Below are 24,525 nucleotides of genomic sequence, written 5' to 3' on the forward strand. Positions count from 1 at the left end.
ATGTCAGAGATAACATTTATTTTTGAACTAGAAGGCGAATGAACAAGGCGTTCATCTAGCGATAAATTGTCAGCTAAATTTTTCATATAATCTACGACGTTGAAATCTGAGTCGCCTGGATTGTTTATCATTGATTCATTTTCATACATATTAAGTTGTATTCTAGACAGTGCGTCAGCATTTGCATTTTTTGTTCCTTTTTTATAAATTATCTGATAATCAAATTCTTCTAAACGTAATCGCCATCGAACTAATTTAGAATTAGGTTCTTTTAAATTGAAAAGCCAAGTTAATGGTCTATGATCTGTATAAATATAAAATTTTCTTCCAAAAAGATAAGGACGAAAATACTTACATGCCCAAACAATAGCTAAAAGTTCTTTTTCTATTGTTGAATATTTAGTTTCAGATTCGTTTAATGTTCTCGAAGCAAAAGCTATCGGTTTATCGTTTGAAACAGTTCCTTGAGAAAGAATTGCGCCTAAAGCATAATTGCTTGCGTCAGTAGTTAAAATAAAAGGTTTATTAAAATCAGGATATTGTAAAATTGGTGAATTTATTAATAAAGATTTACAATGTTCAAAAGAATCAACAAATTCTTTAGAATGAATTATTTTAGCATTTTTCTTTAAACATTTAGTTAAAGGTTTTGTAATTTTTGCAAAATCTTTTATAAATCTGCGATAATAGCCTACTAAACCAAGAAATGATTTAATTTCTTTTTGGCTTTTAGGTATTGGAAAATTTTTAACAGCATTTATTTTATTAGGGTTAGGTTTAATACCTTCTTGAGAAACTATATGTCCTAAATATTGAACTTCTTTTCTTAAGAATTCAGATTTATCTAATTGTATTTTAAAACGATAAGTTCTTAATCTTGAAAATATTTTTCTTAACTTTTCGATATGCTCTTGTAAACTAGTACTGAAAATAATTATATCATCTAAGTAAACAAAACAAATTTCATTTTGTAAACCTCTTAAAATATTATTCATTACTCTTTGAAATGTTGCTGGAGCATTTTTTAAACCAAAGGGCATTCTTAAAAATTCAAAATGTCCTGTATCTGTACTAAAGGCACTTTTAGAAATATCATTAGAATTTATTTCAATATGGTGAAAACCATTAGCGAGATCTAATGTTGTAAAATAGTTAGCTTTGCCTAATTTATCTAGAATTTCAGTTATATTTGGTAAAGGAAATTTATCATCAATAGTTTGTTCATTTAATTTTCGATAATCAATGACCATACGCCATTTTTGTTTGTTTGATGCGTCTAGCTTTTTTGGTACTATCCAAATTGGTGAAGACCAAGGTGAATTTGAAGGTCTTATAATATTTTGAGAAAGTAATTTATTAATTTGACTTTTTACTTCATTTTTATGAACTTCTGGATATCTATAACTTTTAGTATAAAGAGGTGTTTCATTTTTTAATTTTATGTCATGTTTAATGGCATTAGTAAAAGATAAAGGTATATCTTCATGATGAAAAATATCTCGAAATTCTAAACATAATTTTCTGATAGCTTGTTTTTCGTCAGAATTACAATGATCAAGTCTTAAATTTTTTAAATTAGATTTTAATAAATTATCTTGATTTTTATTTACTTGTTCAATATTATTATCAGAATTAATAAAATTTAATTCATTTATATTTACTGGTTCAATGTCAAAAGGTTCAATAAAAGATACATTTACAGAATTTGAAGAATTATTTAAAATAGTAGTAAATGCAAAGTTATTTTCTATTTTTACTAGACATTCAGGTATTTCAATTTCATTTGCTTTTTGATATTTTAAAATTCCGTATCCATTATTTAATTTTACAGGTATTTTAATTTTTTGTATACTTCTAGGAGAAATAACATGAGTACAACTCTGTATATTATTATTTATAATGGGTTTATTCATTTTAGTTTGATATTCAATTGGAATTTGCGTGTTAGGCGTTTTTAAAGAGAGAGAATTAAAATCTAAGTTAGCATTTAATTGCATTAAGAGGTCTAGAGGTCCTATGAGACCGTCAAATTTATTTGAAAAATTAAATAAATAAAATTTATGTATACCAGGTGAATTAAAACTTGGAAATATAGGTAAAATAGCAACTTCGTTATGAAAAGAAACAGCATGTGCAGTTTGAACTTGAAAAATTTCTTCTTTAATAAAATTTTGAAAATAATTATAAGCAATTTCTGGATTTATGAAACTTTTTGTACTACCTGTGTCAATTAAAAATTTTGCATTCAACTCAGGTAAAATAATAAAAGGTAATTCAATACAATAATTATTTAGATATGCTATATCGATGGTTGTGTAGTCGAAATCATCTGAAAATTTTGATCTTCAGGAGATTCTAAAACTTCTTCTTGATTAAAATTTTCTAAGTCATATTGATTATATTGTTCATCATAAAATTGACCATTAAAATTAGTCATAGTTGGATAATTATAAGAACATTCATTACTGTTATTATATTCAAAGTCAGTATTAGTGTTTTCAAAATCATTATTTGTATTTTGAGTGCTATTTTGTGTGTTAGCTTGTTCTGTATCTGAACGTGTTATAATATTTTGGTGTAAAACAGTGTTTCCTGAACTCGTGTCCATTGGTTCAACTCTATTTAGTCTACTATTAGACGAACTTGGTTTATTTTGTCTAAAAGTGTTTGAATTTGGTCTTTGTCCAAAATTAGGTCTTCCAAATTGTTGATTATTATTTGGTAAATTTCTTTGAAATTGATTAGATGTACTTGGTTGATTATTAAATTGATTTTGCCTTGGCATAAAAGTTTGTGTACCCGGTAATCTATCCCTTATACCATAATTAGAATAATTTTGGTGATTATTATTATTAAATTGACTATACATTGGTTGATAATTAGGTTTAAAAATAGGAATATTTGTTTTATAATTATGTTGTGTTTTTGTTTGAGGTGTTGGGTGTCTTAATGATTGTTGTGTATGTGTATTATTATACGAGTGATTTTTAAAATATAGGAAATTTTCTTCTTCTCGAACAAAAGACATGGCTTTTTCTAGACAATCTGGATTTTTTAATCTTACAATTAATTGAAGATTATAAGGCAATCCATTTATAAAAGTTTTTAAAGCAAATTCTTCATAATGTCGAATTTTCATTAATTTTTCAGGTGTAAGTTCATTTGTTGCATTTAATTTTGAAAATAATAAACTGCGTGAATCTTGGATACCCATTCCAAAATTTATAGGAGATTCATTTTTGAATGGTTTTAAATTAATTAAATCTTGTATTAAGCAATCAATTGATCTTTGATCAGCAAAACAATTTATTAATGTATTTTTAATATCAGTCCATGTTTTTAGTTCTGAGCGAGAGACAATAAGATCGGCTGCTCTACCAGTTAGTTTTCCTAAGACAGTGTCTGTGAGACATATGTTAATTTGTGCATTGGGATTTGCAATATCTTGAAAAGCTTTTATTAAATTTTCACATGAATTTAAATATCTTTGTAATAATTTTGGGTTCCCGTCAAATTTAGGAATATTATCTGACTGAAAACGTAATAAATTATAATTTGTTTCTGGCATTATTATCTGATTTGCAATATTATCAATAGAAAGATCGGTTAAATTATTGATAATATCGTTTATTATTTCGTCAATCTTGCTTTCTTTCGAAATACACTTAGAAGAGAGAAAAAACGATATGTATCCTTAAAATTAAATAAAAGTGACAAAAATTTAAAGAGAGATTATCTTAAAAGTAAATTTACTGTCACAAACTCTCTAACTTGATTCGTTGCGAAAGGCGTATTTTTTAATTTTTTATCAAGCAGCTTCATGAAAATCACGATCACGAAATTTCGTATAGCACAAAACTTCACAAAATCTTCAAAATTCAAAAAAAACTTCTAAAACTTCTACTTACAGGGTGATGCTTGTAGACATTCCTGCTGTGGTTTTTTTCTTTGTTTGTTGTTTCTTCTTATTCTAGTTCTTAACTATGTCTGGGTTGGCGATGTTTGTCCTCACCAGACGTACTGTTGGACAGCGATGTTTGTCCTTCCAGACAGACGTACTGTTGGACGGCGATGTTTGTCCTTCCAGACAGCCAGACAGAAGATCCCCAATATTCCCTTAAATATTCACCTTAAATCGGTACTATTTAACACTCCGCGTTCCGGAATATCCTACCGACTGCGCCAGTTAAATGAGAAACTCGAGACAAGTTGTTTTTAAAAAATGTTTTATTTAATAAAAACCGAAGTTAACAGCTCTAAGATCTACATTGGACTCAAACGAATTGTACAGTTTGAGTCGTATTTATAAGATTACATTGATTACAAAACAAGTACATTTTTATGTGTACTAAACCTAATGTACAGGATGTAACTAGCTTTAGTAATAGTTTTTGCTTTGAATTGGATTAAAATTAACTAATGTTAAAACTTTGGTTAAAAACACTATATCCGAAAAGTGATTAAAAACTAGAGTGAATTTAACTTTATCTTACTTAAATACCAAGGATAACAGTAGGATAACATAAATTGTCTTATACAGGGTAATTTTTATAGTGTCATGCCAACATCGTAATATTTAAAATCTCATTTTTTTAAATACAACACCCTGTATATTATCTTTCTATTTATCTTTTAAATTAAAAGTGAACATTTTTTGTATTAAAGTGTACCTGGTTTGTCACAGATATTCGAGGTATTATATTACATATGGCTTTTCCAACAGTAGGCGTTTTTACCAAAGCCACCTACATAATATGGTCTTTGTCTGATATTTCACCATTGAAAACCCCATATGTAATATAATTCAGCGAATATCTGCAAAACCGCTAGAAATTTAGGCTACTTTTAGCATAGTTTAAGTAAAAGAATAGTTGCACTCTCGCAAATATTTTCTGCCAGTTTTTGAATTCTGTCGAATATCGGTAGATTGCAAAGCGTTTCAGTTGAATTCCGTCCGTCGAGTGCGAGGTTCGAGCGTTGCGTCCCAGCACAGAGACGGATTGACAAAAAATGAATGTCTTACTGTGTGCTGCTATTAATAGTAGGAATAATCAGGGTTGTTAAGTAGTTTATGAAGCAAAACACTACGTCAAAAACTACGCGTAGTTTTTTGTATTAACTACGTTTTAAAATACCTTCAAAAACTACGCAAAAACTGCACAAAAACTACGTTAAAAACTACCTACAAAAATATAGTAAAACATAAATAATTTAGACTAAACAAAAATCAAGCCAAATTCTTATCATGGAAGTATGGTTATATTATATTTGTACTAGCGTGTACCAGCGACTTCGTTCGCGTCGAATTAATCATTTGTGATGGTGATGATAAAGCAAAGCAAGAATTTCCATTAACATATAAACTGGATAAAATTTTCTCACATTTATGTCAGCATGAGAAAAAACAATATGGCGATATTATTACATATATAACTTGGTAATATTTGTGGGGTAGTTTCATCTCGTTGGAATTTGACTTTCGGAAAATTCGTTTCCCAAAAATAAGCTTTTTACGTCAAGCAGTTTAAGCAGAATCGTGGTTAAGAAATTACTCAACTTTTTGGAACACCCTGTATGATTTTTTAAAAAAATTCAAAATATGTAAAAAACCACATAAATTATGCTTGTCCAAGCGTTTTCCCGAAAGACTAACCGTTTTTTAAATAACAAACATTGTAATATTTGAGGGGCGTTTTCACCCTCTTGGAATTTGAGATTCGAGAAACACCTTCTTATCGAACCTCTACTACACCCACAGTCAATCCGTTTGCCAAAAATCAGCTTTAAACTTCAAGCAGTTTAAGCAGAATCGTGATTACTCAATTGTCTTATTTTATGAAACACCCTGTATAAATTTATAAAAAAAAATAAAATATGTAAAACAACAAAATAAAATATACGTGTTTAAGAGTTTTTCCGAAAAACTCACCGGTTTTTAAATAAAAAATATTTTAATATTTGAGGGATAGTTTCACCCCCTTAGAATTCGAGTTTCGAAAAATCCCTTCTTATCGAACCTCTACTCCCTAAAGTCAATCTGTTTTCCAAAAATCAGCTTTTCAAGTCAAGCGCTTTAAGCAGGATCGTGATTAATCAATGACCAGATTTTTCGAAACACCCTGTATACATTTTTAAAAAATCTTAAAATATGTAAAAAACAAAATAAAATATACATGTTTACTTCCCATCAGAAGATTTCAGATACAGAAGAATTGTTACCTACACGAAATGTGAAAATATTCTGTTTTCAAGCAAGTTTTTACTGGATGATCAATTTTTTTATTTTCTTTTATTGTGTAATTTCAATATGCTGAATTTATGATTTAACCGATGCTTATTCAATATCATGGTTTTGCCAATTTTACACGTATTTTATTTTTATTTCAGAAACCATGAGATGTACGTATAGACAAACAATTCTGTTTTATTGTTTCAATTTTGTGAAATGGTCAAAGCTGTTTAGCTCTGACCATTTGAGTTTTACAATTTGATATTGTAAAAATCACTTTATTTATATGACATAACACGTATCGTCTCACTTGTTTTTATTTTATTGTTACTTTTATTTACTTTCTTTTGGACAAAGTAAATATTCTTATGTGTTCTCCATTATCCCATGTTTTCCATTACGCGGGACGACTCCCAAAAGACTCGTGGAAAAACGGAATTGAGAAACGAAGTCTCCATCTGTCTTTCTCTAGCATTAACATATAAAAGTACTTTAGTTCGCCGTTGTTAGTGGAAAGGAAAAAAAAATGAAAAAAGTACAAAATAACCGCAACTCAAGAGACATCTTTCTCTGCATGCGCGTCTATTTTAAATTTTATTTCGAATATTGAATTGTCGTCTTTTGGAAATTAAAAGGAAAAATGGAGGGTTGCAACGAATATCGCTTTAAAGATAATTGTGTTTATCTAAGTGCAACTTTTAGAAGATAATTCAAAAACCTAAGGTGCTTTTTGCATTTTCTTGATTTTAGAAATTTAAACTGATTCTATATTTATTCTCTATCTCTGTTTCTAAATATACCGGGTGGTGCATCGGCTGAGATGGATATGAGATAGGAAAGCAAATTTTGAATTCGTTGCACAACATACCCAGGGTTGTTCAACAAAGTTGAAGAGGTAATATTTTGGCCATCTGTACAACAACAGTTTAAATGAAATACGGAACCTCCATAGTATTAAAAATAGTTTTTATTATTGTGAAGAAGCAATAATAGGGATTTTTTTACAAATAACGGGGACTTATCCCCTATTTAGGCCGATTTTGCTGGATGCCTCGAAAGACGTCGGATGTCTGTTTAGCACACTAGTAGTGTTTAAGGCGTTTTTTACGCTTGTTGTTACGTGTTTTTACTGTATACTATATATATTTTATATAGAACCTGGATTGATTTTCAAGTAGGCCGCTGGTTTTATTTTGTGGTACGATCCGTACGACATGTGCGACTACCGCTAGATAGCGAGAGCGTCTAGTTCTCGCTATTGCAGTAGTACCGTTGATTGAAAAAATTGGGAAGATACGCAACCATTGTACAAAGAAAACAAGGTATGATATTGCGCAGGTTGGTCACTACGTCACAGGTGATAACAGGCGCTATTGGTCAACACGCTCCGCGCGCCAATTCAAATCGTCAAGATATTGTAATGAACCTGTTTTTTTGTTTATATACCGTCATTGAACTGTCGCTAAGCAAGTTACTGTGGAGCAGTGCGTAAAGAGTCAGGTTAGGAAGCGAGAGACCGGAGTTCGAATCTCGGCCGGGGCATAACTTTTTTATTTAATTTTTTAAATACTGTTGTATTCTATAGTTTATTTTTGTAGTATAAAAAAAGAACTATTTATTCTGTTATTTTTTAATCTCCGGTATTAATATAAATTGATTGTTGGTACAATACCTCATTTAATATAAAATAATATTCCACTTTTTGAAATGTATTGGGCCCTAATTATACCTAAAAGTAATATATTTTTACAGTGATATACCATATTGTAAACTATTTAATATTTCACTTAAAAAGTTAATTTGTATTGAATAATTGCCCACCATTAAATGAAATTTGAGCTATAATACTTGATGGGCATATTTTGGGTATGCAAGTACTTCCTCTAAATTTTGGGTTTCGTTCAACCGATTTATTCTCAAAACCTGAAACATCTACATATAAAAAGAAGCCCAGGTCACTAATTGTAATAAACTTCAGTCTTGGAATTACTTCCACTAATTATAATAAATTTCACCCTTGGAATTACTTCTATTACAATTACAATACATTCATCTGCATTGGCATTTTCTACTTTTCAATGTCGTGTGTCTTTTCACCAATCGTTCTGTGGTCAACATATAAAACACTTATTTTCTGTAATTTGGCCGACAAAAGCATATCGAAGACGAAGGATCTGAAAGTGACAGTGTTGCCATATTATAATATATAATATTTGCGTCTACCCCAGCAGGCAACTATTAAGCTTGACCAATCAGGTTGGTTAGCGTGGTTTTTTGGAGTGTGTTAATTCATTGGTTTTTGTCAAAAACTCTAACGTGATTGGTCGGGCTTAATAGTTGCCTGCTGGGGCTAGACACAAGTTGAATAATATCTGTAATACGTTTGACGAAAATATCTTTGTCCTCTTGAGTCCTCTTGTCCTCGAGTATTGAAAAAGTCCTCTTTGTATACAACAGACTCGAAATATAAAAAAAAATATTTGTTTATCGCCGAAATGCTTAATAAAATCGTTAATTATTTGGCAACAACTTGTCTTTCGCTACTCCTACTCATTTGTACAGAAAAGAAATATTGATGTACAAGAAATATTTGTGGAAGCAATACATGTTTAGCATTTTTATGTTTACTTACTGCTGGCTTATGTTTTGAAATATTAAATTTTGCAGAAAATATATTTTGTTATTTTAACAAGTTTTGAGTATAAATGAGGCGTCAAGTTGCAAAACCCGTCTTGTCACAAAAACGTTGTTTCGAGATAATATGCAAAAACTGTTTTAACAAATGTTTGAAGCGTTATTTTACAAAAAAACATGTCCATTGAGCCATTGAGTGGAATCAGTGTTTTGTATCTCGTTTTTCTAGAAATGAAAATTATTATTTAATTTTTAAAGAGAAAAAAAAAACAAAAAAATAATTCGAGTATGATGCATATTGCTGGTTTTGTTACAGCAAGTTAAAAATTAGGTAAGAATTTAAAATGGATAAGACGTCAGTAGTAATATGACACTTGTGTAGAAGCCTACGAAAAAATACGGAATTTACGACAATAATGACAATAAAAAAAGCAAATATAAGTGAACAAGACGGATTTTGCTGCAGTAACGTAATTTCTAGTGAATTTTATATAGGAATAGGTCCACTATTAATACATGTCATTGGACCATTTAAAAAAAATGGATAAGGCGGGTTTTGCAACTTGACGCCTCAATTTTTTTAAGAAAGTGAGAAAGACCATCATCCGAATAACGTTTACATAACTGCCTGGTAAATTCTTGACAACATTTAAGCGAGGTTTCAAAAAATGTTTTGCCGTTCCTCTATTTTTTATTTTCAAAGTTAGCTACCATAGGTTAAGGATTTTTTTACACTTCTGTATACTTATGGCTGACAAAAAAACTACCAGTTAAAAAAATTGTACTTAAGTATTTAAGAGAATAGTATGAGTAGTAGGTAACTTTAGATTACTTTCATTTTATTAATGAATAATCGATATTCTTACTGAAAAATAGCTAATATTGTTAAAACTGACTAACCTTTTTTGTAATTTAATTTAAAGATTGTACTGTAGAGCGAAAATATCAAACTAAATTCAGTAGCATATAATGCACATGTGGTACGTGTACTAAACCAACATTTGTTTACACGCCTGCATTTATAATTGTTGATGCATTGTTCTACACTCATTAAGTCTGGTTTACACTGTCATGTATGCTACGCAAACGTTTGCTACTTAATATTGAAGGGGTATGTCAAATTAACGGTTACAATAAAAAAAATTCGATGAACACAGAATCATACAATTAAAATATTAATAATTAATAGATATGTCGCAAAATATTTTAATATACAGTATGTCCACGGATTGTCTTTATAAGAGGATTTTTTTTATTATTGACATTTTGAGAAAAATGCATTCTTCATAATTTTTTTTAATCCCGTTTATATTTTTCCTATCCCGTAGCATTTAACTAAATAATTTTTGTGCATATTTAACAATTTAAAATAACAAACTATATGACATTAATTAAAATTCTATCCAAAATTCTATCAATAACAATCTATATAATCAATAAATTATATTGCCATAGAAACGGGCCTTGATTTTTTATTGAGTATTTTATAGACTTGAGTATTTATTTTTTAGGAACCATATTTTCATGTTTTTTTTTATTTTCTCTAGAACGGTATGGAAATTTGAAAAAAAATGTAAACGGAATTAACCATTCTAGAAAAAGGAAACATTTTTATGAAGAATGCATTTTTCTCAAAATATTAATAATAAAAGTTTTTCCGCTTGTAAATGTAATAATTTGTTTTTGGATGTTTTGATAGTTATTTTTATCATTGCCTTACACCTTCTAAACTAATATACGAGCTAATCTATTCAGGTCATAAAAAATAATATACCATATTATTTAAAAATTTCGCAATTTATTTTGAGAGGCGCACACATATAAACTTCCTCTCGTAAATTACGAGCAGTAACAATTTTTCAAAACATAAGTAACGTCATATAAATGGATTTCGGTCCAGCTTGTATCCATTTTATGATACTTACGTGACAGATTTAAGATAAGGCTCCAGTTAAAGAGTTTTATACTCTTCTTTTCTAAAGGACGAGTTTGTTACCATCGTGAAAAGAGTGGAGACGACGTAAAAGAACGAAAAAGATTTTAAGATAAGATAAAAAAATCGTTTAAAATTATTTGATGATTGAGATAAAAAACATCATAATTTTTAGAGGAGTAGTATCTACAGGCTGTAAAAAACATGTGCCATCTCTCATGAAAAATAAATCTTATTTTTACAAGAGGAATCTCCCCACCAGAGATGTTACAACTTTTGAAACACTTGTATATTACTGTCGCACATTTGATACTGTAAAATGTCTCACTGACTCATATTCTGCATATGTTCGGCCTAAGTTAGATTCTATTCTAAGTCTGTTAACACACACTGCTCATCCGCGCTGGTTTGAGGTCGGATAAGGTCGATTATCTCGTGAGTAAGAGTCGATTTAGACACTCGCCAAGTCGATAGGCCAGTGACCATGATATGACCGTGGACCGCGGTTCGGATTCCGCGTAAAGAGTGTAGGCCCCGTCCAGATTAGTCCTAGCAGCGAGAAGAAAACGTTAACTTAAAATTTACTTGTTTATACCGGGTGTTCTATTTAAAATAACAAAGATGCTACTGCTTCTAAAATAAAGCAGCAACACTGCAAAGTTGAAAATAATTCAGATAAATGGAACAGGTACCTTTATGCAAAATCCTGTTTTCCATAAACGTCTAACCTACCATTGCCGTGAATCACCCTGTATGGTCTCCACCATGGGCGTAGCTAGATTTTGATTTAGAGTGGGACGAAAATATGTCAAAGTAGGTACCAAAATATGTCTATTTACCTTAAACGTTTTTTAACAAAACAGTAAGTTCGTTATAAAAATAACCTCCGGTGGGTCTAGCTAAACCTTTTCAAAATTTCGATTTTCTTTGTCGCTTCTTGAACCAATCTAAATTTCATCTATAATACTTTAGTCATGATTATGTTGGTGTTGGTGTATATTATACCGTAAATTTTTGATTACATCTTATCTACGATTACAAGTCGACATTAAGGTGCCCGGTAGCGTAGAGGTACAGGCTCTCGTCTACCAATCGAATACGAATACGAAAACGAAAAATGTATTATTTAATTATTCTAAAATTGTTAGGAAGTATGATTTGTGAAAATTCTAAAAATAAAAATAAAAAAGTAAATATTTTAATATCTTCAGTGGGTCGAACTTGTATTATAATTTATTCCAGCTGAAAAAACTCTTTAGATGAATTAAACTACGGTAGCGATCATAGTTTTGCTAGTGGGGTCATAACTGGCTTTTTGACTGGCTAACTACAACGAAGAGTCAACGTGCAACGTGAACGACAAGAAAAATGGCAAGTAAAAAAAATTGTAAAGTCTTAATTACTAATTACACAGTCCTTCCCTCGAGTTCTCTTGCCTAAAATCTATATTGCCTTCCCTAACGTTTTAAATATAAATGATTGAAACTCATACAAGTTTACCACAGTTTAAACTTAAGATAATTATTTAATTATTAAATCCATAATTATATTAAAATATAAACACTTACGAAGTTAATAAATATTAACTATTTCTACTTAATCATTTAATAATTCTGATAAAAACACGCTTGATTATTTATTTTAGAAATCATACGGGCTATAATCATTAATATGACTATATTAATAATACTTAAATCAAAATTTATTTGAAGGAACACTACTGTATTACAATAATTGTAAAACAAGTATAACTCGGAATAATTATTAAAAACTGCTCATCGCGTTTTAGATGTGGGCGTCTTGTCACTATTATTTTATTAACCCTTTAGCTATAGTTTGATTTCAGATAATGCAGATTTTAATGTGCCATTTGTGTTTTATTATTGGAATTATTATTTTTAGCATATTTGGTATAAGTGCTCCTGTCCATTTTTCAATTATTAAAGTGCCTATTTAGATACATTTAAAATTAATTAATTAGTGTATAGTATTTGTGTTATGGGTTTGTTTATTTTTTATGAAATGTATTTTTTTCCTATTAAAATAAACATAGCTTACTAAATCACTAGCTAGCCATTTTTAAATACAGGGTGTTAATTAAGTATCTGGCCAACCTTCAGGAGGTGATTCTTTGAGTGTTTTTAAGGTAAAAAGTTCCTATAAACATGTGTCCGGATAAGTATAATTTTAAAGATACAGTGGTGGGTGTCAAGGTGTTTTCTAATGTACCTTTTTTTTATTAATATCTCAAAGATTCTGGTCGATTTTGTTGAAATTTCGCCGTGTTGTGAACTTTGATAAGTTAGCACTAATTAAATGATAATTATTATTTACAACAATATTCAAACGATAAAAGCTTATCCCAATAAATATTTGGCACCGCCTTGGATTCATTTGTTTTTACGTCTGTTGGCGGTCGAAACCATGCAAGATTTTTCTTTGTCCTAAGTTGTTAATTAAAAAATAATAATCATATAAAAATATAGGTCCTAATAGCCTAAATTTTATCAAAATGTATCAGCAGATCCGATGAGACCCGAATTATATGTTTTGGAACTTAACCATTTAATTAATTATTCCCTTTAATGCAACGATTGTGCGCATTATCTTACGCGCCAAGAAAAAATATTGCATTAGTCTAAATTTATTATTTATGTTATTCCGCTCTTCCACGTATAATTTACCCCTTGATTCTCATACGAAAAGAGTTAGATTAAAATAGCCCAACTGTACTTAACAACCCATGCATATTCTTTTTTATAATAATATCGGCTTTCTTTATCCACCGGTCCCTAAACATCCATATCCATAAAATAGTTGGCCCACTGATAAGACCTTATTTCGGCACTCGAATGTCCTTGCTCTTGATGATCAACGCCAGCTAAACTATCGACTTACGTGTTGACAAGTTGATTAGGCCCGGGGGTCCCATATAAACGCGACCAGAAGTATTTTCAATACTAAAATTATATTATCTTTTAGTATTAATATCCTTGGTCCAATTGAGTATTAACTTGGGCTAAAAGAAATTATGAATGAGCTATTCAGGCAGGGTGGAGGCAGGATCTGTTCCACTATGCCCCACTGTGACTACGCCCATGGTCTCCACAACCAGAAATAAACTCGACCAATAAAATTGATACTACCACTGATATAATACTTATGCTGGATTAATATTTACCTCATAGAAAATGTATTCAATGACAACATTTCGAATTAATTAACGAAAAATCCACAGTAGTCACTATACCGCGGTTAATTTTTAAAATCAACTCCAGGCCAGAACTGTTTTCCAACCGGTAATTGTAATTTTACTTCACAAAATACACAACCGAAAATCAACACGCTCTGTCAGATAATTTTAATTAGATTCTTCACGAAGAAACCAAAGAATTCATTATTTTCAATTTTATTTACTGTATTTATTTACAAAACAACCATTTTAGTCAATTCACCGATTTTAATGAAACTGTCGTTATAGCTACTAATTAAGACATGAAATGTAGGCAGTTTTGATCTTACGATAACAGATGTGGGCATCATAAAAATCATTCAAAATCAAGGGTTTGAAACGTCCAATTATGTTATCTATTATTTTTTTGAAAGTTTTAAATTTTGGGGATAAAATTAGGGAGTAAAAAAGAGCCACTTTTTCGATATTTATCAATATGTTAAGTACAAAATTAAGGCATTTGGATAAAGCCTGTAGATTCTAGAATAAAAAAAAAATGGGAATTTTGTTTAAGTGCAAACCTAAAGTATGTTCTAGGATGTATTTCAGGAAAATATTTTAACTTCTATAGGGTGGCTCAAAAAAGTGTGAGTCGATCGGGTTTTTTTTTTAAATGGAACGCCCTGTATATTATGCATTTTTGGATTCCTTTCAGACTACTTTACATAATCCTAATGGTGCGTTTAGACTTGAGCACGCACGCACTGATCCTCCGCGAATGCTTAAGTATAAACGGTTGTGCGCGCACGCTCACTCTGAATCTGACTGTGCGCGAGTAGCCCCGAACGTGAGCCGTCTGGTGTCGGTTTTTGGTCCGTGCTCAAAGGTATTTTATGTGCGCGCGAACGCTCAGTTTGGACCGGCAATTTGTTTTGTCTGCGTTCGTGCGTGCGTGTGTGATTATTTTTCGTTTTCTTTATTAAAATTATGAAGTGGATCAATGAATCTTTGTTATTATTAATTGAAGAATATAAAAAGTTGTCTATATTATGGGATGTTAAACATTCTTTGTATTATTAAAAAATCAAAAAAAAAATAACGCATTGCAAGACCTTGTTAATAAAATTAATATTGAATATGTCGATAATAATGAAATTACTATTCTAAAATTTGTATCTTTTGTTCGTAATTTTTGGTGTAATTAAATTTTGTAAATATCCAAAGTCGGGCCTGGTCATTCTTGTAAAGTTTTTGAACTGATCATAGCCCTCCTCAGACACTAAGTTGTTGCAGTAAACTATATCGATTTCTAAAAATTTGTGTTTGCCATCAGCGACGATGTTTTCGATTTTTCTTCTTTTTAATAATTAAGCTGTGCATAACAATTACTGCTGCCTCGATTATTTCTTGGTCGTCCATTATTTTCGCCAACACAACTCCGCTGTGCGCGCACAAATGGATCACTTCATTCGTCGAAAAATAAGTTTTTAATTTGAACGGAGCCGAGAGCGCGAACGAATGCCGTGCGCGCACGCTCAGCTAGTGCGTGCTCAAGTCTAAACGCACCATAAGATATGAGTAAATATATTTCGATAGTTTCAGAGATATTAATAAATAAATAAAAAATATATACTTTTCAGCCTTTCTTAAAAAAATATTAAAAATACAAGAACTGTCCTGAAATCAAAACTCTATTAGGTTTTTAGTTTAGATGGTCTATACTTACTTTGCTATAAATATGGTAATCGTAAATCATACGGGATGTTCAAAATTCTACGGCAAACTTTCTAAAATATAAAATATTTTTTCTGCGTTTCTTTAAACGGAACACCCTGTATATTATTTTTTCAATAGACGGAGAACTAAGAAATGAAAATTTTTTGTACTTTTTATATTTTCATATGGCAAACCAAACAACAGTAAATTTTTATCAAAGCCACCCAATAATTTTTCTCTCGTATTTTACCGTTTACCAGAGCCATATAAAATAATACGGCGTGTATCTGCGAAACCATTTAAAATTTTGAAATACTTTAAATACAAAAAATGTTCATTTCTTGATTCTCCATTTATTGAAAAAAATAATCCACAGGGGTTTCATTTAAAAAAACAAAGAAAAAATTATTTTTTATTTTAGAAAGTTTGGCGTAGAATTTTGTTTTGAAGATTGCGATATTTATAGCAAAGTATAGCATTTTACTGGGGCATTTAAAAAGGGCATTGAGGAATATGTTAGGATTATGTAGAGTGGTCTGAAAGGAAGCAAAAAATGGAATAATATACAGGGTGTTCCATTTAAAAAAAGTCCCGATCCACTCACACTTTTTTGAGCCATTCTATAGAAGTGAAAATATTTTCCTCAAATACATCCTAGAACATACTTTAGGTATGTTTACACTTAAACTAAATTACCAATTTATTTTATTTTAGGAGCTACACATGCTCGACGCACTATTGCCGGACCCTGTATAAAATTCCTAACGATTTTAGGCAATGTATGAAATTTAGATGTTTTTATAAACTTTACCTCTACATTTTATGCAATACCTGGATATTATACATAATAAAAATGAACAAAGGCCTTACATACCTATAATATGAGTTTAATAAAAACGGAACTCATACAATTAATAATTTCAGAAAGTACTTAACATTTTCTAAAAATATGAACTGATATCGGACACACCCTAAAACGCATATTTGACAAATAATTATGACGTAACGTTGACCGATGGCTGAACACATAGTACTTCTATATTATGCTTTATTCTAAATACCGTATGATCGAAAAAAAACGGCGTCCAGTTGGCTGGGAAATGAACATCGATGACATTTCCTATATAAATTTACATATAAAATGACAGCGATCTTCATTCCATAGCCATCGCTGACGCCGTTTTTTCTCGATCATACGGTACATACAACCCTAAATTTTCACCCTTATACCATCAACCCCTATTTTTTAGGGGTTGATTTAAGAAAAACTTTCTCCTCCGAAACGGTTGAACCGATTTTGATGAAATTTTATATTGTTATACCTTAAATTAAAAACGTGAGTATGATTGGGTACATACCGGGTATACTGGTATTTACCCAAATTCAATATACCAGTTATTGATCCTACCAGGTACAAAAACTTAGGTATTTGCCCAAATTTCAACATACCGGGTTTCTTGCTCATCACTGACCTTAGTCACAGCAACTCGTGGACGGGTCTGCTAGTATGTAATATAATTTGAAATTTTTTTTTATTATACCATCATAGTTTCAATATTTTATGACAGAATCTAATACTTTTTTGGAAGCTGTTAAAACGTCTATTATCAAGACATTTCTGGGTATGTATTTCTAAGAAAATGTTCAACGTGTTCTATTTATTAATAAGTAATATACCATTAAAAGAATTTTTATTTTCTTGTTCCTAGCGGCTTGCTGTTGTTTGAGTGAATTACAGGCTTGGAAAAGTAATGTTTCCATGCCGGAGATCGATTTTGTTGAAATATTACCCATTACGTGAATTTATTTCTTTTCTAGACCATTCTTATTTCAATTTTACTGTATAGCTGAAGCTTTTATGTCGTTAAATAAAAGCTTTAGCTTGACAGTACTACACAATTTTTGTGTGAGTTAACTTGTTACCTATAGTCAGTTGCTTTAATAAACATTTTATAGAATGGCTTATATACATGTAAAAAAATACATTAAGAAATATCTACTTTATTAATTGAAATAGACTATTAAATTATTATTTTGTAATATTTTACTAAACTTTGACAATAATAGATGTTATAGACCTTTATATAAAATTTTGTTCCCAAAACTAAATATAAGTTTGAGATACTGTTCTTGGAAGTATTCAGCAAAATTTAAGTTGCGAACATATTCTTCCAACTGCTTTATATTTGTGAATATATCGGAAATGTTAGATTAATTAACTTAAGGGGGCTTAAAGTTTGTTAGATAGAGTAACGTCTCTAGAGAAACTTAACTCCTCATCAACTCTAAAAGTTGGAGTAGATTTTGCTTGAACTAAAACGTGGAGAAAATATTAAATTAATACAATACATAAAGTAATATCAAAGAAATTTATGTCATAGGTACTCTGTGGTAAAACACACCATTACTTGCTTGTAATGTTAATAGTTGATTTCAGTTCAGAAAAGAAGGTTTGAGAGTAATAAGTGCGGTAATTTTTTTTACCGAACTGAAATTCTAAAAGTTATTTTATTTAGATTTCATGTACAGGATGTCCCATTTTGGTTGAAATCATACAGTATCTCCGTTATTAGTGAAGATAGAAGGAACTGGTTTGCACAAACCTGTCCCACTTTTCTGTCAAACGGAAGATGCCGTAAGAAAAATTTTCATAGCTCTCTTCGTGTCTGAGCTACAGGGTCTTTTTGAAAATTTTGCAATTTGGGTCACCCCCTGTATCTCTGTTATTGTTAGAGCTATCGAGAAGGTGAAAACTGTTTATTGTAGAACTTTTTACGTAGAATACAGTGGCATAGTCTGTTATTCTATAAAAAGAATATTTTTAAAGATATGAACTCCAAAGTTATGTTTCCTTAAATGGAACACCCTGTACATTCATAAAGTATATGATATGGCTTGTCATAAGCTTCTCAAAAATATATATCACTCTATATTTATTTTCATTATTTACTGCAACATTTAAAAGTTTTTATTAAAAGATCATATTTATTAGTAGCCCATGATTGATAATAAAAGAAACTAAAGAATTATTAAAAGCATACTATCTGTCCCAAGTTTTATTTTGGGAGCCACATCTTATTGGAAATTTTAGATATTCCTTTAGGTAATTTACGTGAAATATACTTTCAACAACATGGCCCCCCCTCACAAATTTGAAAATATTAAATTATTATTTCTCAAATCAATGTATTGGAATCAATGGACCCATATGATGGCCTCCCTGATTTCCGGATTTGTCCGTTCTCGATTTCTGATTTTGGCGATTTTTGAAATATGAAATATGTATATAGTGGCAACTACAACAATGTCGAATACCTGGAAAATGCTTTAATAATGCAAGCTAATAATTCAAGGTTTTAGATATTTACGAGGATTTTTGCAAACTATGCAAACCCATCCAATTATAATAAATTCCTTTATAAAAAAAAAGAAAAATATATTCAGAAATTCACTGGTAACAGTTCAGAAGTAAAATATATCAATCCCAAATAAAATTTTAATATATGTATAACTATTTTAGCATTTTTTTGTTATTTATCACGGCCTACTAATAAGAAAATGATATATTTTAAATATCGCAGTAAATAGTGAAAATAAATATATAGTGATACATATTTGAGAAGCTAATAGCAAGGCGGATCATATGATTTATAAATATTCAGGGTGTTAGGTTAGAATAGGTATTTTGTTCTATTTGAAAACATACCTTTAGGTCATATTTTCAAAAATATTTTTTTCGTAGACAAACAGACTACGCTTCTGTATTCTACGTAAAAAGTTTTACTAGAATCAGTTTTCACCTTCTCGATATCATCCACAATAACTGTGATACGGGGGCTGTCCTCAATTGCAAAATTTTCGAAAAGACCCTGTAACTCAGAAACAAAGAGAGCTATAAAAATTTTGTTTACAGCATCTTCCGTTTGACAAAAAAGTGGGACAGGTTTGTGCAAACCGCATCCTCCTATCTTTACTAATAACGGAGATATCATATGATTTCAACCAAAATGGGACACCCTGTACTCGTTCAGGTATTCATTCAGGAGACATTTTACATCATTTTGAAGACCTTATATGTCTATATTACATTCATGTATTTTCAGATTTATATTTATAATATCACAGACCGATTTGGTTGAGGTTTCTAGCAATAAAAACCTCAAAATGTAGTTTCATTCGTATAAAATCTTTTGCTAAGGGTTTCAATTTTTGTCAAATAAAAAATCCACCCTCATCATTCATTCCGGATAAGATTACTCCATCTATTATCCTCGTTTCCAATTTTGTTTCAGCCGTCTCTGTTTTACCCTTCTCCAGTCGTTTTTTCTTCTGTAGCAACGATCTCTATCATGCACGGTTCAAGGTCCGAATCCAAAATAATTAATGTCAGCCTTTACATTGTTTTCTTTTATAAAGTATTATATGTTTTTTTTGCGTCGGGTTTGTGTGAATGTCATTACTTATTCGACATATATACAGGGTAGGCCACTGAAAACTTACAATGGCTACAATTTTTAAACAAAAAAAGATACCCCACTTGTGACACTTCTTTGGACAGCTAAATGAAATTACTAAACGATGGTCATACAGACTTCAACTTAATTACAGAAAAGTAGTGATAAGAAATGTAGGTGTGACAATTTGAAAGAAATTTAAAATTATAATTTATTTTAACAGTTGCTCAAAATGACAGCCGTTTTCTTCCATACAAAAATACAAACGATTTTCAAATTCTTCTCTCACTTTTTGGAAAGTCTCTCTCGGAATATTTCGACATGCTTCAATTATCCTCTGCCGCAATTCTTGCAACGAACCTGGTTGGCTCCATCTTGCTGAAAGTGCACGAGGTCTTCATTAAGAGTTAAATTTCCTTCCAAATCTCTTTGATTTTTAACCTCATTTACAAATCTCTCTATCAAATTGTTAAGCATTTCCACATAAGCATCACCAGTCAAATTTCTGTCGATGAAAAATGGACCTATAAGTTTATCGTCTAGTATTCCGCACTAAACATTGAGCTTTTGAAGATGTTGGGTGTGTCCTTTAACAACAATATGCGGATTCTTATCGCTCCAGTATCTGCAGTTCTGCTTATTTCCGTATAAAAAAATGAGCACTCGTTACTAAAACAAATATTTTTAGTGAGTGAAGGTTCCCTTCGAATTTCCTCCGTCATTAGTTCACAGGAACCCTTCTATCTGGTCGTTGTAGGGATGGAATTTGTGCATTTTCAATACTCTTCTGACAATTGTTCGAGGTATACCTGTGATTGATGCCAACTGACGTGTTGCTGCTTCTGGATTGACCGATACCGGACCAATAACTTCCATCTGCATTTCTTCATTCAGTCCCTGTCTATTTTTTTATTTTTAACCGATCCAGTTTCTTGAAGCGAATCAAATAAAGGTTTAAAATACCACCAAATTTGCACAAATGATTGAAAATCGATAGAAGACAGTGCAAAAACGCAAAAATATGCAGTTTTAAGATTCCTGTTGAAAGTAAAAAAAATAGATGATAAGGAAGAAATTGCGTTATCGCAAAATTAGGCTGAACGATTAGTAAAACATCTTTATGTTGCAAGGGTTGAAGCCTAAGGGTTAGGTCGGGGTGGTTCAAAAAATACGTCATATGTATTCCCCCTCGATATTATAGAAACAGTATTTTTTATTTTTTTGATATCTTTTTTGGTTTAAAAATTATAGCCATTGTAAGTTTTTAGTGGCCCACCCTACATAAATTCACAGTTTTAAAATTAATTGCTGCACAGAAGCTTTTGAAATTTATATAACGCATTTTTAATTTTTTGTTAAAAAAATATTTATATTATTTTTATTGATCTAAAACCTAATGGGATGGAACTTACTGTATCCTGAAGAATAAGTGAATACTATTGGAGAAATCCAGATGAGGAACAAGAATCTCCAGTTCAGTTCGTTGAGCATGATTGCGATCTAAAAATAAAAAAAAAACATATAGAAAATTAAAATAACTTCAGTATTATTAATGTGAGATTAAAAATATCAAAATAACATTATACTAGATTAAATTAAAGAAATTCGTGGATATTAAGGGTTTATATTGAAATAAATATTTTTTGTGTTTCTTCCATATAAACAAAAGGGGGTAGCAATTAACCTCCCAGCCCCCCTAGATACCCGCCCCAGCATTATACAATGTTTTATAGCCTCTCATGCTACGATAAGCACTAACCTCGACGTCCCAGTAGTTAAATCGCATACCCAACAATGTTGTCGTTTGCTGTCGCCTACTTTATGAACGGTTTGCATTTACAAGACATATACCGTATGATCTTGGAAATGAATATCGATGACATTCCTCATATAATTTAATTGGTTAATAAATAAGTGAAATGAATACCAGTTTTTCTAATAGCAGTGTTTGCGAGTATCTAAATTTAACTTTTCTAACATGTCTTGAAAACCGTTCTCTAAAAAACGTAAGTAACGTTCACCGGTCAACGTATCCTCGAAACTGTATGGCCAAGAAGAGTTGAACCAATAATTCTACACGCTTTTCTTCATTTGGAAAATTCATATTTACAATTTTTATTTATTTTAATTTACAAAGTTTGGATGTGACAGTTTCACATTTCTGAGAACGACGATTGGATTTGTTTCCATGGCTAACTAAGTGAAATTAGTCAAGAAAGATAAGAATTGGCTATAACTCAGTAATTTTGTGAAAAAAAATATATTATATCTAGCTTAGGTATATCACTGAAAAGCTTAAAAAATGGCGCTTTTTTGAAGTCATGGCCAACTATGGTTTCCATTTAAAAAAAAACATATGTTTGTGTCATAATATGTCAAATATTACAGGCTTTAGAAAAAATCGGAGAACACAAACTCATTAGGGATGTGATTATCTACAACTTTTTTCTGAAAACTTTTTGTCTAAAAGAGATTATAATGAAATTAGGGACAATTTTTAAAATAGCCAGAATTTGTTTTTTTCGTAATATCTAGTAAGCCTCGAACTTTTTCAAAAATCTGAAAGGCGTATATTTATATCCCATAAAACTGCAATTCTTTCCCCATTTAACCGACTCTCTATCTCCAGTAGTTTCCGAGATACCCACAGAGAACATCGTAGGAAACTCACCCTGTATGTGTATGAAATACTGATTGACGCTCATAAAGCGGGATGACAGTGTCAAAGTTACCTTGACTAACTCGACTAACTTTGACTAACTTGATTAACTTTGACTAACTTACTGGAATCAAGTACATTTGGATGCTGTCATATAACTGTTCATATATAATATGGGTTTTTAACATCAAAGAAAGTAGGCTGACTTGAAACTTACTTGGGTGCTACGAAACTGTTCAATTCGACAAATTATATCAAAGGCATATAAATAAAATATAAAGAATCTTCAGCAAATAGTATGCATCTTCCTTTTTACAAATATTCTGAAATTTATTAATTTTCGCCTCTCAAGCAACTTAACGTTCTTTCTCTTACTTCTGATATCTATAAGAAAGAACGTATTATAACTCCACAGTTGTTACCATGGTGACGTCATTATGTCGAGCGAAAGTTATACGTTAGGGAAATGACGAAGGAGGAGGGGGAGGGGGAGTATGGCGGCAAAAAGTTGCGAAGGTGAGAAGTAAGGGGAGGGCGGTTATAGCGCCTGTTGTAATCTGCAGATTAGGCGGTAATGGTACTTGGGAATGAGGTTGGAGATGAGAACAAGAGGCCGCTTTTAGAGGGCACTAGAAATGGAATGAGATGCAATTTGACAGTTTGTTTGCTACACAGTGTGTCCGTCCATTTATAATGCCTGTAATATTGTTTTATTTTCTGCAAAATGTATATGCTTGGTGGATTTAAGTTGATTTCAACAAATTCCGATCGCAGCGCTTCAACGGCAAAAATCAGAAATTATCAGTACCTTTTCACACTGCACATTAAAATAATATTGAAATCGTGGTTTTGTCATAATATTTAATTATTTTAGTTTTTTGCTAGTGCAGTAATTGAGACTATAAAACACTCAGGTACGAGGATTGTGTGATGTAACGCTGTTTCGGGTAGTAAAAAATAAGTGAAAAAGAATCCGAACTAGGCGCCGCATTGTGTTGTGACAATTTCAAATGTTAATATATATATTATATTTATATATTTAATAAAATTGCCGAAAAAATGTTAACGCGTAAAGGAGAGCGTAATTAGGGCGTTGTTGGGTGCAACAACATTCAATAACTCAACTTTCCCGGATATTCAACTCTCCCAAAACAATATTTTATAGCTTCATAGTTTCTTACACCGATTTGATCAAAAGCAAAAATGGATTCAAGCAGTTCTACGAAACAAGTGAGTAAACAAAGTGCATTGGCTACCTACAGCTAGTCATGATCTGGTCTATCCCTGGCGTCGGAGAGCGGCGACGTGGGTCTACGTCTCTCTACCTTGCCTTGAATTATGAGTCTTTAAATATTGTCCGGATTTTTCCTCATTATATGTCCAAAATATTTTAGTTGTTTTAGTCGGATTTTACAGGAGAGAAAGCCTGTTGGTAATATTAATGATGATGTAAACAAAGTTAACAGAAATTTTTTTAATTAACAAAAACTCGTTACATAATCAAAAATTAAAAATTAAATAGACATACATATACTATGAGAGGATAAAATATAATTTGCAATATTAAAGGATACTTCTTTTAATCAACTAGTGATTAAATGCTTTATGAACATCTTATAAAATTATAATTATGTACCTTTAAAAATTTTCGTTATAGCCGAAATAGCCCCAATTATGCCCCACTAGCAAAACCCGTGATTAAAACTATGCTCGCTACCGTAGGTGAAC

The 24,525-nt window shown here is 30.9% G+C and overlaps 1 protein-coding gene across 1 annotated transcript in view; it reads right to left on the reverse strand.

Moving 5' to 3' along the window:
• LOC115889338 (neurotrimin-like) overlaps positions 1-24,525 on the reverse strand; it is a 302,596-nt gene that overhangs the window by 145,227 nt on the left and 132,844 nt on the right. Inside the window, exon 2 of the mRNA XM_030909316.1 lies at positions 21,551-21,638. Coding sequence (XP_030765176.1) covers positions 21,551-21,629 — 79 coding nt within the window. The 5' untranslated portion in view covers positions 21,630-21,638. The remainder of the gene's footprint in view (positions 1-21,550; positions 21,639-24,525) is intronic.

Source organism: Sitophilus oryzae, unplaced genomic scaffold, assembly GCF_002938485.1.
Source record: "Sitophilus oryzae breed Bouriz unplaced genomic scaffold, Soryzae_2.0 scaffold_813_pilon_pilon, whole genome shotgun sequence".
In the NCBI taxonomy this organism is placed as follows: Eukaryota; Metazoa; Arthropoda; class Insecta; order Coleoptera; family Curculionidae; genus Sitophilus; species Sitophilus oryzae.